The sequence below is a fragment of a genome, unplaced genomic scaffold, assembly GCF_019419815.1.
Source record: "Pyrus x bretschneideri cultivar Hongxiangsu unplaced genomic scaffold, Pyrus_bretschneideri_v1 Contig14, whole genome shotgun sequence".
NCBI classification, from domain to species: domain Eukaryota; kingdom Viridiplantae; phylum Streptophyta; class Magnoliopsida; order Rosales; family Rosaceae; genus Pyrus; species Pyrus x bretschneideri.
In genome coordinates, this window is record NW_025999435.1 from 1,645,042 (window position 1) to 1,659,610 (window position 14,569).

Genomic DNA, 14,569 nt, shown 5'->3' on the forward strand with positions numbered 1-14,569 from the left:
TCTCATAAAAAGATACAAGATGTTTGCGAGCGTTATGAGTACCATAGCTCCAACTCGGTTAGTTTTGTTGCTTTTTTTTTTTTTTTTTTGTAAGTGGAAATGCCCATTATATCCCTGAAAAATGACATTTCATTATTTTCCTATTCATTACCAAACATGGAATATATATATATATAGAAATAGAATAATGAATTTATCTAGAATAATGAATTTATCAAAATGCTCTTGAACATTGTAAGTCCGTAAAATTTTAACCGTAACTCCGGTTTTGATTTCGCTTGCGCCTACGCGTTCGTACTATCGAGTACTTCAAGAATACGATAAAATAGTAATCGTACACGTCACGAAAAGACGATTAACGAAAGTCAACAATCTCACCTCCAAGAGCATTTTCGTTAATTCACTCTTTTAAAATTAATAAAATCGTAAAATTAGGGAAGAATTGTCACAGTAATGGTGGCAGGTATGGTTGTAGCGGTGGTTGTAGTAGTGGTGGTGGTGGCACGATTGTAGCGTAGTGATCATGGCAACAATGGTGGTGGTAGTGGCAATGATAGTGTAGAAGGAGCATTTGTAATGGTAGGTGGTGGTGGTCGCTCTCCAAAGATAAATTGTGTCAAGACGGATGCATACTGTAATTGTTTTAAATTAATGATCGAATTAAAAAATATTTCATCAAAGACTTAACTCCACTTTTTATTAAGACAGCTTTAAAAGCAACCTACATGTTGTTTTAAAAGTTGTTGTTTGAAGGTCATTGGTTTTAAAATAAGCCGAATATTTATTTTATTAAACATTTTTTTACTATTTAATTTTAAAATGGATTAGTTTTTGGTGAAAACAAGCAATACCAAACTAGGACTTAGTAGATTAAATTATCAAATGTTAGGGAAGGAGAATTGATGGAGATCAAACTCGCACTAGAATGCATATTTTCTACTACTGCAGTAAGACATCATTTACAGAATTATTGTATTTTTGCACCTTGTTATCTACAAAATTAAATTTCAATTTGAATTAGCAATTAAATTTTCTATCCAAGAATTTTATTTAAGAAAAATTTGAATACTATTAGGCGCTCGGAGAGAGTTTGAAATTATCATAATAATTTAAAGGATACAAGAATTTTGAACTCGAAATATATGAATAAAAACCTAACATTCTATCCACTAAAAGACACATGCTTCCATCCAAGATAATACTTGAGAAAGGAGACGCTCCTGAATTACCACCATTTAAAGTTTAAACCATAATCCGTACTTTGTCGTAGCCTAGGTGTCGTATCGATGTTGAATATAAATCATGAACATGTTGCAACGTTTTGTCAGCGAAAATGCAGCGACAATGACACATATAATATCAATACCATAACGACGGTCTGTTCTTTAACTTACTGCAATTTATTTTAAACTAATCAGCATCAACGCAGATTAAGAGTTTAAGATAGGTCAAGGGTTCAATCCCTCCCTGTGTACCGACAAAACAAACACATGTTAAACTTGTAAACTTAAAGATGCAGCATACAAAATTGCAAGCATATTTGTAGATGAAGTTCGAAATAAGTTCAAGTTTTGACTCCGGTCGTCCTGCTGTCGCGGCTAAAGCAACAGATTCCGATCAGTCATCATCGTCGTCTTCTGTTCTGCCAAAACGATAAGGAAAACAAAATTCATGTCAGCAACAAAAACTGAAAGCACCCCACAGCATGCATGATTCAAATCCTCTTCAACAGACCGCTAAAGCTCTCGTTAACATTATAGAAAAATAATTCATTCAACAGCCAAATCGGATTAACGGTCCTTATGGTGACCGGGTAATTTCTTCGGAAGATACCCCTCGTAGGTTTAAATCCTAAGTTTTTTAACCAAATGGTCTATCTTCTGAATGTCCTATCACCACGAGGACCATTAATCCAATTGTGGATAATTCAAATGATAACCCCAGATCCATCGAATATAGGTCAACAATTGCACACAATTAAGGGAAGCCTGCATCATAACCCTAGTTCCCAAAAATTTCACAATGATAATGAAATAGCAAGGCAAATCAGGGTCATCAACCGAATATATTACACTTTTTTGGCCCTGGTCAGATGATTGAAGCTCAGTAACATTTAAAAACTTAACCACGTATGATATTCATCAGATTCGCATTTTAATTGTCCAACTTATTTTATATACATACAACAGCAAACAAGCCTCATCCCACTAAGTGGGGTTGCCTGTATGGAATCCTAGAACGCCACTGCGCTCGGTTTTGCATCAGATGAAAAAAAGGAACTAACTCATTATACCTCATATTTGTCGATTTCAATAATTAAACCATATAATATCGAGTCCAAAAAGCATATTAGCGAGACATGAAAATCTAAATGCCTATTTCCACAGCCCTCATGTAAGCATACTCTAAAGAAAAACACGACTCCCATGTAACTGGCAAAAAAATAAAATAAAGCAGAACTCTAAAGAAGACTGAAATACTGACCATTCTTGTACGAAAAGGAATACTGTTTTTCAAGAACACCACTCTCTAGCATTCTGGAACATTCGCAACCAGGGACTAGGGCCTTTCTTTTCCACATCCCATTGCTTGGGATACCAGGGGAATTGCCACATTAAGAAGCAACGCTCTGGATGAGGCATCATGGCTAGATGCCTCCCATCTGGAGAACAAATTGCTGCAACCCCCAAGGGAGAGCCATTGACGTTGAAAGGGTAAAGTTCTGTCTCATTACCATCATCATCGCAATACCTTACTGGTGCCAACTTTGAGTGAAGCAAACGATCAAGAACACCATCATCGGGGAAATATGCTCTTCCTTCACCATGTGCAGCCCACACACCCAATGTACTGCCCTCCATTCCTTTAAACATTATAGCTGGCGAGTCCTTTATTGCCACACTGGTGAATCGGCATTCAAACCGTCCAGACTCGTTGTGAATGAACCTGGGCTGCGAAGGGTCCCCACCACCACCTAGCACACCACCAACTTGAGGACCCGGGACCCACCCCAAAAGGGCCATAAGCTGACACCCGTTGCAAACTCCAAGACTAAAAGTGTCTGGCCGCTTGTAAAACTCTTGAAATTGATTTAGAAGGGGATGATTAAATCGAATTGATGCAGACCAACCTTTTGCAGAATCAAGCACATCGGCGTAGCTAAAACCTCCAACAAACGCAATTCCACGGAATTCATGCAATGAAATGGTTCCATTAAGAAGGTCTGACATTGTAACATCCCATGGTTCAAAACCAGAAGCATAAAATGCTGCCGACATTTCTCTATCCCCATTGCTGCCTTCTTCTCGGATTATAGCCACTTTTGGTTTGCAAGCGACGGTCATATACTTTTCATCTGTGAAAGAAGGAGTGAAAGACAAATCCCATGAAGGCTCATGCCTATCTTTCAACCCTTCTTTTTCTAGATTCACACAAGAAGCCAACCTCTGAAGTCTTTCCAGCTGAAAACTAGTGTCCTCCCACAAGTCCCTTAGAAAAGAAGTACTCTCATTCAAATGTGTAACCCCATCAACCTTTAACTCTACTGAGGGTGTGCCACTTACTTGACCAATAATTTCAGCCAAAATATTGTAACTGCTCAGTTTTTCCAACACCAAATCTAAGTTATTCCGGCTTACCTCAATAACCAGACCAAGTTCTTCAGCAAAAAGCGTTTGGAATAGGCCCTTCCCATGTGAAGTCAAGTCCAAAGTTATGCCACAATTCCCAGAAAATGCCATTTCAAGGGCACAGACCAGTAGCCCACCATCACTAATATCATGACCAGCAGAGATCAATTCGTCAGAAAGAAGGTCCTGAACTCCCTCAAAAACTCGTTTTAGATAAGGAACATCCTCAATGTCAGGGCAGTCATTGCCAACTTGGTCAAAAACCTGAGCAAGAGCAGACCCACCTAACCTCCGCTTTCCCTTTGCCAAATCAATGTGAAGCAGCACGCCATCATCCTTGAGCTTTAAATCTGGGGTTACTGTTTTTGTTATGTCAGGACAAGTGCAATAAACACTCATTACAAGATTGCCAGGTGCCTTAACAACCTCGCCTGCAACATGGGCTGCCATGGAAAGACTGTCCTTCCCCCCATCAATTGCAATACCAAGTTCGATCATTGCCTCTGAAAGAGCTGTAGCAGCATCATACATAGCTGCTCCTTCCCCATCAAGCTTGGCTGCATACATCCAATTCCCGCTGGCTTTAACATCAGATAGAGAAGTGACCTTTGCCCAAACAAGATTTGTGAGTGCTTCTCCCACAGCCAATCTCGCCATTGCTTTTGGATCCAGCAAACCTTTGATTGGCTGCTCCCCAATGGCACATGCACCTCCAGTCACATCAGTAAAAGTCTGCGCTATTACTGCAACATCAGAGAGAGGAATTTGCAAGGGCCCAACAGTTTGCTGCTGTGCTACGAGACCCGTAACACACCTGTCTACTTTGGATGTCAAGAAGCGCTTTGAACAAACAGATGGAAGTCTCAACACCCTCTTAAGTGAATCCATCACTGTTATTCCAGGAGCAATATCAAGTGGTTCTCGTGCATCAATCGTCCTGTGGAATTCAAAACTTTTCTGTGGCATATCACCAAGTACTTTCTCAAGCTCCAAATCGACTGCAGGAGGAGGGGGAGGGAGTCCACTAGATTCACATTTTTTAATAGCTAAGCTATCAATTAAAACAGCACGTCCCTCACCATTTATTGTTCCAATAACAGCCATAGAAACCCTTTCTCTTTCACATATTGATTGCAAGAGGTGGCGGCTTTCAGGCTTCACCAAGATTGCATCTTGCTCCTGGTATTCTGCACCCCATATCTCCAAGACAGACATTGTGTGATCACCAACTACAATTGCCCGGATATCAATCTGGCCGCCCTTGGGGTATATAATTTCCTTAACAACATTGCAGTTTCCACCTGCCCCCTGATCATGAATGCTAATGATAGGGTTATTATCCCCCATCTCAATACAGGCACGGACCACACGATAAAGTTTCTGTGCCATCTCTGCATCTCCACGCTGTACGGCATTAAAATCAAGCTCCGCATCATTCTGGCCGCTAACCATGCTCGATGCTGCCCCACCCCCCATTCCAATACGATAAGCAGGGCCTCCAATTTTAACAACCAGCATACCAATGTCAGGCTCACCTTTTGTTATATGGGTGTGATCAATCTGCCCAATGCCTCCACTAAACATGATTGGCTTCAACCATTCTCTCCTGTCTCCACTTGGAAGTCTCATTCCAAATGTTCTAGTGTAGCCCTGAATCAAGGGCTCACCAAATTTGTTCCCGTAGTCTGATGCACCATTGCTAGCATCTATAAGGATCTGCAGAGGTGGAGCCAAATTTGATGGATAAGCAAAAGACGGATCTTCCCAAGGTGCATAAGAGCCCTCCATATTGAGATTCCCAACACAATAACCAGCTGTAGATGCTACAACAAAAGACCCTCTTCCAGTCGCATGGGTATCCCTGATTCGACCTCCTGCGCCTGTCTCCGCACCAGGGTAAGGCGCTACAGCACATGGGAAATTATGGGTCTCAGCAGTGAATAAAATATCGAGGTACCGAGTAGCTATGCTCAATGGACATGTTGAACCTGGCTCAACCGGTCGCATTTGCTTTACAAGAAACCCCTTGATTGCACTTGAGTTATCCTTGAAGCCAATTACAGAATTGTTTGGGTTTGCCTGCAACGTGCTCTTCACAATCTGCATCAGAGTTCTATCCATAGGCTGTCCATCTATAATAATTTTGCCAGTAAAAAACCAGTGCCTACTATGCTCACTGTTGGATTGTGCAATATCAAACAGCTCAACTGTTGTTGGATTCCTCTGGATTTCATCCTTGAATAGCCTAGTGTAGTACTGGAGATCCTGCTCATCAAATGCCAAACCCATTTCCTGATTTATCTCCTCCAATGCCTTCCGACCCCTCTCCATGACATGTACATGACGAACTTCATCCGGAACTACACTCGTTTCAAATGAAACTAGCTTCTGGGAATACACACACTCAGTCATTCGATCATGAACCAGTGCAGCAAACTCATTAATCTGATGATCTTGAAGTGATCCCTTACTAAACAGCAAGTACCTCCTTGACCGTTCCAAACGAGTCACCTCTGTCAACCCACATGCTCGACAAATTGATACAGCATTAGAAGACCAGGCTGTTGTAAATGACAACCTAGGACCAACCTCAACAATAACTGTACTAAGCCCTTCCTGCCTTTTCTTTTCAAGAAAGCTCTCAGTCCCCAAATTCTCGGGCTCATAAGTCTCCTGAAGAAGCCACTTCAAAACCAAAACCTTGTCGCTAGAAAGTGGCGAGTCAAGGCCAATGTTGAAGCACTGCTCAGTTTTCAAACCTACAATCTGATCCGTGATCTTTGTCTGAACCGTCTTCAGAAGCTCAGCTGTTGCACTCTCCTGAATGAGCGGGATGCGAAAAAAATGAATAACTTCAGCTGCAGGCTTCTCAACCAAGCTTGACTGCTCATCATCTACCAAGCTGCTCACACCACCAGAAACCACAGCTCTGGGCTTTTCTTGAGCACGACACCTCAAAGAAACACCTCTCCTATTACCAAAACTGGGAGCTGAACTTCTCCCGTGAAGCGAGCCCCAAAGCACCTGGCTTCTTCCCTTAACCGAGTTCCTCTGCAAAAAAAGGCTCTGCCTATTCGTGCCCTGCCAAATAAAACCAAGCGACATACAGCTTTCGATTTTGATCGACATTTTCTACCAAAATGCTACAATTTTTCAAAGCAATAATAAAAAAACAAAAAAAAAATGGTAACGAAGAATACTTACTCGTAAGAACTCGGCGGCGGCTGTTTCCCGAATACCGGCCATAATCTCAACCTTGAAGAAACTAGAGATTAAATTTTAATTATATATAATAAATTCTTGTTAAATAATTAAACGTGTTTCAATTTTAGTTAAACTTCGTTGAGATGATCATTCAATTCTATTACGATTCAAATTATGAACCGGCCCTAAACGGAAAAGGATTCTCATCGGATGGACGGTCCTGATCACTATATTCTTAAAATCCTCAGAAAAAAAAAATCCTGCGATGGAGGCCAAACTAATTTATATATTTTATTTATTTTTAATGGAATAATTATTTCTTTTATTTGTTGCCATAATTGATAATCTTTATGAAACCTAATATTTATGAAATTAGAGATTAAATTTTAATTATATATAATAAATTCTCGTTAAATAATTAAACGTCTTTCAATTTTAGTTAAACTTCGTTGAGATGATCATTCAATTATATTATGATTCAAATTATGAACCGACCCTAAACGAAAAAAGATTCTTATCAGATGGACGGTCCTGATCACTATATTCTTAAAATCCTTAGAAGAAAAAAAATCCTGTGATGGAGGCCAAACTAATTTATATATTTTATTTATTTTTAATGGAATAATTATTTTTTTTATTGCAAGACTGTATCTTATAACAAAGTTCGTCAAAAATGGAGATAATTCTGGAACCATCCTGACCATGTCACGTTTCAGAACTCTCTAGACTCTCCTCTCTTTTTCTCTCTCCTCTGCCTCTCTCTCTCCGCAATTCGAAAAAGCCTCTGCATTCACTGTTCTGTTTCGCGCTTGCTTGTTCAATAGCATTAAACGCCCATTGCAATCGGGTCAGGAAGTTGCCATGGAAGACGACTTTGATTTCTCAGCTGCCACCAACAGCCTCAACGACCCCGGTGACTTGGACCTTCCCGACGCCGAGGACGACGCAACTAGCCCAACTCTCAAGGTTGGTGATGAGAAGGAGATCGGGAAGAACGGCCTCAAGAAGAAGCTCCTTAAAGAGGGTGAAGGCTGGGACACTCCCGGCTCCGGCGACGAAGTTGAAGGTATAATTATATATATATATATATATATACACACTATACTATACTTATACACACACGCATACATACATATACATATATGTGTGTTGTTTGATGGTGAGCGTTGGTACTAATTGGCTGGTGGTAATTTTGCAGTGCATTACACTGGGACTCTGCTGGACGGAACCAAATTCGATTCGAGCCGTGACCGTGGGACCCCTTTCAAGTTCAATCTCGGACAAGGTGATTGATTCATGGGTCTTTTGATATGGGTCCAATTTTATAAGCCTATTTTGAATGGAATCCACTTATATTACATAAACATAAGTGGGGGCTACTAAGTACAACAATCATCCATGTCAGCAATAAAAATGCACATAATTTACCAACAAAATTACAACAATTGCCATTAGACCCCTTTATCAGGTCTTTTGCAGATTAATCTCTTTTTTTATTCAAAATCCTTATCCTCCCATCTTTCAAATTGGTTTGCGTCCATGTCCAGCGAAAACCTTGTTTTGAATCCTAAATCCGTATGAAGCTATGAAAGCAATAAATTTTCTCCCAGTATATGATGAAAACAGAATAGGACAGGTATTGTAAGTTTAGGTGTTATGTGAACTGAGATATGCTTTGTCGTATCTGTTTTTTAATTTCAATTTCAATTGAAAGGGGATATTCTTCATGTTTCCCTTTATTGATTGCACAGTAAGATTTGTTTGTAATCTCAGATAATGTTATTTTGTCATTATCTGGACATAGTTCGTAAATGTACTTTCTAATTGTATAAGGATAGGTACTTTCAAATTGTTGATAAAAAATGGATGTCGGTAATTTTCCTACATGTTAGGTAGTTTAAAACCTTCCCAAACAGTAATATATCTGTACAACTAATGGTGAATGTAAAAGTCATATTCTACAAGGATAGGTATACCTATAGAACAGGTATTGTAACTTCTCGGAAGATTTCAGTTTCATACATGGTCATATGGTATACCTGTAGAACAGGTACTTTCAAATTGTTGATAAAAAATGGTTGTCAGTAATTTTCCTACATGTTAGGTAGTTTAAATACAATATAAGTGGGATTTTTTTGCTACATGTTGGATTTTTTGCTACACGTTATCAATCATTTGGTAAGTTGGCATCTTGCGTTCATCCAAAATCCAAGAATTGAAGGATTCTGCAATATTATAGCACATCTCACCATATTTTTTCCCCCTGAAGTATGCATTGGACCAGTTTTCTTTGGGTATGTTTTGCAAAAATTTCTGAATTATTGTACCACCATCCTTGATGAGAGTTTTCATTTCCTGATCGAACACAAGTTGGGATGGAGCGTAATTAACAACATTTTTAGAACAGGTTAGCAACGACTTCACCATAACCAGAAACCATCTGCTTTGGATATTTACTTTGTATATTCAATTTCAAATGAAACATGAAAAATACATGTGGTGCTTCTGGAAAAACGGTGGAAACAGCTTCAAGTAAACAACCTTTCCACCAAAGAATGCCCAAAATCAAGAAAATGAGGAATAATGCTAAAACAACTCCAATCACAATGAAATTCTTCCCTTTGCTATCATCAGGCGGTTCGAAATCTAGAATAAGTTACAAGGATAGTGACAATAAGAAAACAATAAATTTCCACCGGAAATTAAAGAGTACACTTTTCAAAGAGGCATAACATCACACACCTTCTGTGCATTGGTTTTTTTTTTTTTTAATAAAAAGAAAAAGAAGCATATCAATGAGAGATGATAGAAAGGGATTAGGGGGATTAGGATAAAGTCTTCATGTTTTGAATTCGCACAGCAAACAACAATAAAGTGGAAAACAATTATAATATACCTGGCTTGAAAGTTAATTGGCATTCAATCTGTTGTGTTTTAGTCCTTTGATAGATGGAAAAGATTGAATATCGACAAACCACGAAGGAAAAACACGATCATAAAAATTGTACCTAGAGAATAGGTCTTCTGAAGAAATCTGCGATCATCAAAATTGTACCTAGAGAATAGGTCTTCTGAAGAAATCTGCACGTATAAACACATATAATTTATATAGAAAGTTACTAGAAAGTTAAAAGTGATTAAGCCTTCCTTAAAAATAGATTGATAAGAAATTCAAATTCAAAAATTGTTATCAAGAAATCCGGGAGAGATGAAGGACCACTGAACAATGAATTTGAATTCTGATAAAAATTTAAAACGTGGGAAATATATGAAGAACGTGCAAAATCTATAGGAGGGTAAAATAGTAATAACAATGCAAAAAAATCAACCTAATCAGAAAAATTGCTGACATGGAATCCTAGTCATTGGAGCTAAGTCAAAAGTAACTAAAAATTGGACTAATCCTAATGTTGGGCTATAAAATTGGACCTATTTCAAGTTTTCCCTTGATTCATTTCCACTTTATCATTGTTTTCAATTGTGTTTATATATGTAAAGGGCGACCATAAGCCAACAAGGCTCTCACTTTGTGAGGGGTGGGGAACATTTATCGCAGCCTTACTCTTGCTTTGAAATGAGGCTGTTTTTATGACTCGAATTCGTGATCTTTCGGTCCCAATGGAGCAATTCTTGATTCGAGAGGATAACATTTTGTTAAATTTTCCTCTTACTGAGCCGTATTTTGGGTTATGATTCAATTGGTTAATTTCAGGACAAGTGATTAAGGGATGGGATGAAGGAATCAAAACCATGAAGAAGGGCGAAAATGCGCTTTTCACCAATACCATTATGCTTGAAGCGAAATCCATCAACAGTACAAGAATGCAAAATTAGAATTCCCCGCCACACAGACATGCAATACATATATGAAAATAAATGAAGAGATTCCATATCGTATAGACTAGGAGTGGCTAAAAAGTTGGAGCACCTTATATGCACGCTGCATCTCCCCTTCGGTTTCATATTCAACAAAAGCATATCCGCGCGAAGCACCAGTTACTGGAAAAATTGCACCAATCAAATTACAAAGATGGACTCTCATAGCATTACAGTGTCAAAATAGAAACATAAAATTCTGCAAGAGAGTATGCAGACTATATTACTATTCAAGAGCATTGTAGTTGTAATGTTGTGAAATTTTGTACGGAGCTCGAATTCAAAGCAAAATTAAGAAGCTCACCAATGTGCCTGACCAAGCGCAAGTTTTTGACCCGACCGTACTTGCTCATAGCCTGAAAACCCAAGTTCAAAATTTGTTTTTAGACCAAGAACTTCCACTTAATTGGGTTTCTACCGATCACAGTTGAACAACTTTCTTCCTATTTCTTTCTTTTCTCAAATTTCTGGGCAACCAAACAGAAAGTGAGAGAGAGCGAGAGAGATGAACCTTGCGAGAGAGGCGTTCGGTAGTGAGTGAGAAAGGTGACCAACGAAGAGAGTGCAATAAGGATCGCCGAGGAGCTTGGGGTCGCCCAGGGGGTCATCTGCAAAAGAAAAAGAGTTACAGGGCCAAAGTATAATAAGAAGAAGCAAAGGGTAGGGATATAAGAGAAAAAAGGAAAAAAGGAGGAGAAGAGAGAGAGTGTGTGGTTACAGAGGCCAGCGGAGGAGCAGAGGAAGGCTCGGTAGACGGCGTTGTCGTGAGGGAGAGTGTCGGTGCCGTCTATGCTTCCCGCCTGAATCGGATGATACGCCTCCGAGTAGAACACCGCGTTTAAGTTTCCGTTCACGTTTCGTCCGCCCCCACTCATCGTCGCATAATCTCTGTCTGTCTTCAGAAGCAATGCAAATTCATGGACAGAACAGGTGGGCTTTATAGAGGTATTTTCTGGGCCCATTTTGTTTCCGGCCCACATTTTTATTTGCAACGCATTGACTCAAACGGGCCAAAAAATATGATGCTCAGCCCATGCTTTCTCGGTTTTGAACCGAGGGAGCGTATTGACTGAAAAAAGTACGTGGGTTTTCAAATGATTCCAACAACATTTGGAATCGAATTCATAACAACTGAAATCCTCAATCCGGGTTTGAACTCCCATGAATGTATTTCGTTATCGAAAGTACGATGTTGTGTAGTTCCGGGACGGTTTAACAAGTGGGATTAGTCTGTCATCAATGCAAGGTGGTGGCTCTTATATCAGCGTCAACAAACTGTTTATGCAGAAACGCCAACACCCTCTCGCTTCTTCCTCTAGAGCTTGCTCATGTAAAACTCAGGCTCCTTACCTTCCAAGATGTGCCTGACAGATTAGTTTACGAAACAAACTAAGATGATGCAGAAAACAAATACAATCGAATGTATTAAAACGAGTTATTAAACTCAGCCATCAGCTCTGCCCTGCCACATTCGCAAGGACGGGAAGATATATGCAAAGCCAAAAATCACTCACCCCCAAACTGTCCTTCAATCTGGAGTTTAGCGTGCAAACTTGTTGATGCTTCTCAAGCTTTCCGGCGGCATTACTCTTCTTTGCTTCCTCCGTAGTTCCTTCTCCTTCCTGCTTGTACATATAAAGATAGAACTAGTTAGTGTGATGATGAAATGAAATTGTCATTCACCTCATGATAAAAAAACATAACACAATCCATTGATCATGGTATTGAGCTTAAAAATTCTCATTTCCTCCATCTAAATTTTGTATATTAAGCATCGTGAAAGAAACTAGGCAATGGGAAATCCAGGAATATCAAATGCATTATACAGCACATGAGACGTAGAAACAACCTCTTTTCTAAGCAAGGCTGCATACAATAGACGTTCTTCCCCCAACTCTCGCAACGCGGGAGCCTTGTTGACTTGGGATCGCCTATTCTTTTTTTATAAAGCACATGAGGCAGTGATGATTAGAAGATTATGGCAAGTAGAGGAGGGTTAACTAACCACTGGACGAAACATAAATGAGTAATAAAACCCGTTTAGATTCATTCAAGTAAAAAACAACAAATAAAATACAGTGCATGATTCATCGTGGCAGCCAGGGCATCTCACCTGTGCACTCTCCGTCATTCCATACCAAGCCTCCAAACTTGGGAATTGCTCGCCAAGACCTGAATTCACAAAAGGTGTGTGAATTCACAAAAAGCCTGCCCATGGGGTATCCTTCTTAGCAACAGCAGACTTCTTCTTTCTGCCAATTTCAACTCCATAATGCTGGAGGTACCATTGCTTAAATGGAGCTGCATCCACCTGGACAATGGTGCTTTTCACCCGAGTTTGTGTTCTAACAAGCTCATTGTTTGAGGCATTGTACACAACATCCAGGAGACGGGTTTTTGAGAAAAGGTCCTTTTGACAGTAAAGCCACAATGTGAGTCCTGTGCCCATATGCTTACTTGTTGATTGCTTATTTTATTGAGAGTATTCAAATTTATTCACAAGATGAAAACTTAACAGCTATAATTTTGTAGATGGATTTGGCGAGGCGGGAAGGCCAGCTATAGGGGATGAAGGCGCTGTGCCGCCAAATGCGACCCTTGAGATAGCGCTCAAGTTGGTATCGTGGAAGACGGTTTCTGATGTTACCAAAGATAACAAGGTCCTCAAAAAGTGAGAGAGTACAACAAGAAGGACGCGCAGTTCTACGGCAACATATTTGCAAAAATGAACAACAGGAGCTGGTGCCGATGACCATCGACAGTAAGGCTTGATTGAGGTTGTCATGTAATTGAAACAAAATTTGAGGTTGTGTGCATTTTTGAACAAGATTAGTAGTGCAAAACCTGGGATCTGTCAAAATGTTTGTGGCTAAATGTGCTTCTGACAGTTAAAAGTGCTTGTAAATAAAAGTTCTTTTGCACCATATAAGCGTATTTGAGAAGTGTTTGCTTCCATTGCTTTTCAAGGTGTGTTCGACTTTCAAGAAATACCCTTCTTAAAGACGGCAGAAGCACTGGTGAGCCTCCAAGTGGTTGCTACAAAATCAATTCCAAACGATCTCTTACCAAGTAGTACAATATAATATGACCATAGAAGAGTTCTGAACGTGAACACAAAAGGAAAAAAAAAAAAAAAGAGAGAATAAAAAGAACACCCGTTGCCTGAGTGAGAGGTATGGGGATGAAGCTGCATGATCATTTTTCAAGTAGAATGGGATTTAAACTTACGCTGTTGCACAAGTATACAACACCATTTTACTATTGTAGTATAGAGTCACTTACACTTTTGAAATGTCATTGAATTTATAAACATTTTTTCAATTCTCGTATTGTCATACTAATTTTTCAAAATTATTAATCGTCATCTCATCCATGTTTTGTTTTAAGTTTACATACTAAATTTTTGAAATTATTATTATTCGTCATCTCATCCTTGTAGTTATCTTATCCATATTTTGTTAAGTTTTTCAAGTCATGTGACTTGCACATAATTTGCGTATAGAGTTTTTTTTTTAACATTTTAATATAAAGAAATTATTTTACTACATCATAAATTAAAGGGTTTTCAGTGATCATATTTTGAATCTACACTTCGGAATAAAGAGAAGTGAGTGCACGTTGTTTGTTTTTTATGAATGGGAAACTCTTAGATCATCGTATACCACATCAATCAATTTTTCTTTGTTTGTATTTTTTGAGAAAACCTAGAATTTTTATTGTCAAAGACAACTTATTAGAAGGAGAGTGAGGTGTTGAAACCATCGAAATAACCTTGAACACAAGTAATGTGCAATTTATTTTGCAGGGAAAATTAAACAAAAGTATGGTAAGAACAAATTAATGATTTAAAAAAATTAGCA

At 39.0% G+C, this 14,569-nt stretch overlaps 2 protein-coding genes and 2 pseudogenes across 3 annotated transcripts; 1 reads left to right on the forward strand and 3 right to left on the reverse strand.

Moving 5' to 3' along the window:
- Nucleotides 1–1,379: 1,379 nt before the first annotated feature.
- On the reverse strand, nt 1,380–6,990 carry LOC103960355 (probable phosphoribosylformylglycinamidine synthase, chloroplastic/mitochondrial). Of its 2 annotated transcripts, none has more exons than XM_009372812.2 (3): nt 6,834–6,990; nt 2,485–6,710; nt 1,380–1,637 (listed from the first exon to the last, which is right to left on the reverse strand). In XM_009372812.2, the coding sequence occupies exons 1-2, from the start codon at nt 6,873–6,875 to the stop codon at nt 2,514–2,516; spliced, it is 4,239 nt and encodes a 1,412-aa protein (XP_009371087.2). In that variant the 5' UTR covers nt 6,876–6,990; the 3' UTR covers nt 1,380–1,637; nt 2,485–2,513. The 2 variants fall into 2 exon arrangements, with proteins under 2 accessions (XP_009371087.2, XP_009371085.2); XM_009372810.2 differs by having other exon boundaries at nt 1,380–1,642.
- Nucleotides 6,991–7,534: 544 nt separating this feature from the next.
- On the forward strand, nt 7,535–10,696 carry LOC108868165 (peptidyl-prolyl cis-trans isomerase FKBP65-like). The gene is made up of 3 exons (XM_048579663.1): nt 7,535–7,899; nt 8,032–8,118; nt 10,546–10,696. The coding sequence occupies exons 1-3, from the start codon at nt 7,695–7,697 to the stop codon at nt 10,665–10,667; spliced, it is 414 nt and encodes a 137-aa protein (XP_048435620.1). The 5' UTR covers nt 7,535–7,694; the 3' UTR covers nt 10,668–10,696.
- Nucleotides 10,697–10,734: 38 nt separating this feature from the next.
- Nucleotides 10,735–11,674, reverse strand: LOC103960349 (annotated as a pseudogene).
- A 314-nt stretch (nt 11,675–11,988) lies between these two features.
- Nucleotides 11,989–13,158, reverse strand: LOC108868168 (annotated as a pseudogene).
- Between the last annotated feature and the right edge of the window lie 1,411 nt (nt 13,159–14,569).

Coding starts and splice junctions, on each gene's coding strand:
- LOC103960355 (XM_009372812.2), bottom strand. CDS start 6,875: ATGGCCGGTATTCGGGAAACAGCCGCCGCCGAGTTCTTACGA. Junction 6,711..6,833: donor CCGCCGCCGAGTTCTTACGA/GTAAGTATTCTT, acceptor TTTATTTGGCAG/GGCACGAATAGGCAGAGCCT.
- LOC108868165 (XM_048579663.1), top strand. CDS start 7,695: ATGGAAGACGACTTTGATTTCTCAGCTGCCACCAACAGCCTCAACGAC. Junction 7,900..8,031: donor CTCCGGCGACGAAGTTGAAG/GTATAATTATAT, acceptor GTAATTTTGCAG/TGCATTACACTGGGACTCTG. Junction 8,119..10,545: donor CAAGTTCAATCTCGGACAAG/GTGATTGATTCA, acceptor GGTTAATTTCAG/GACAAGTGATTAAGGGATGG.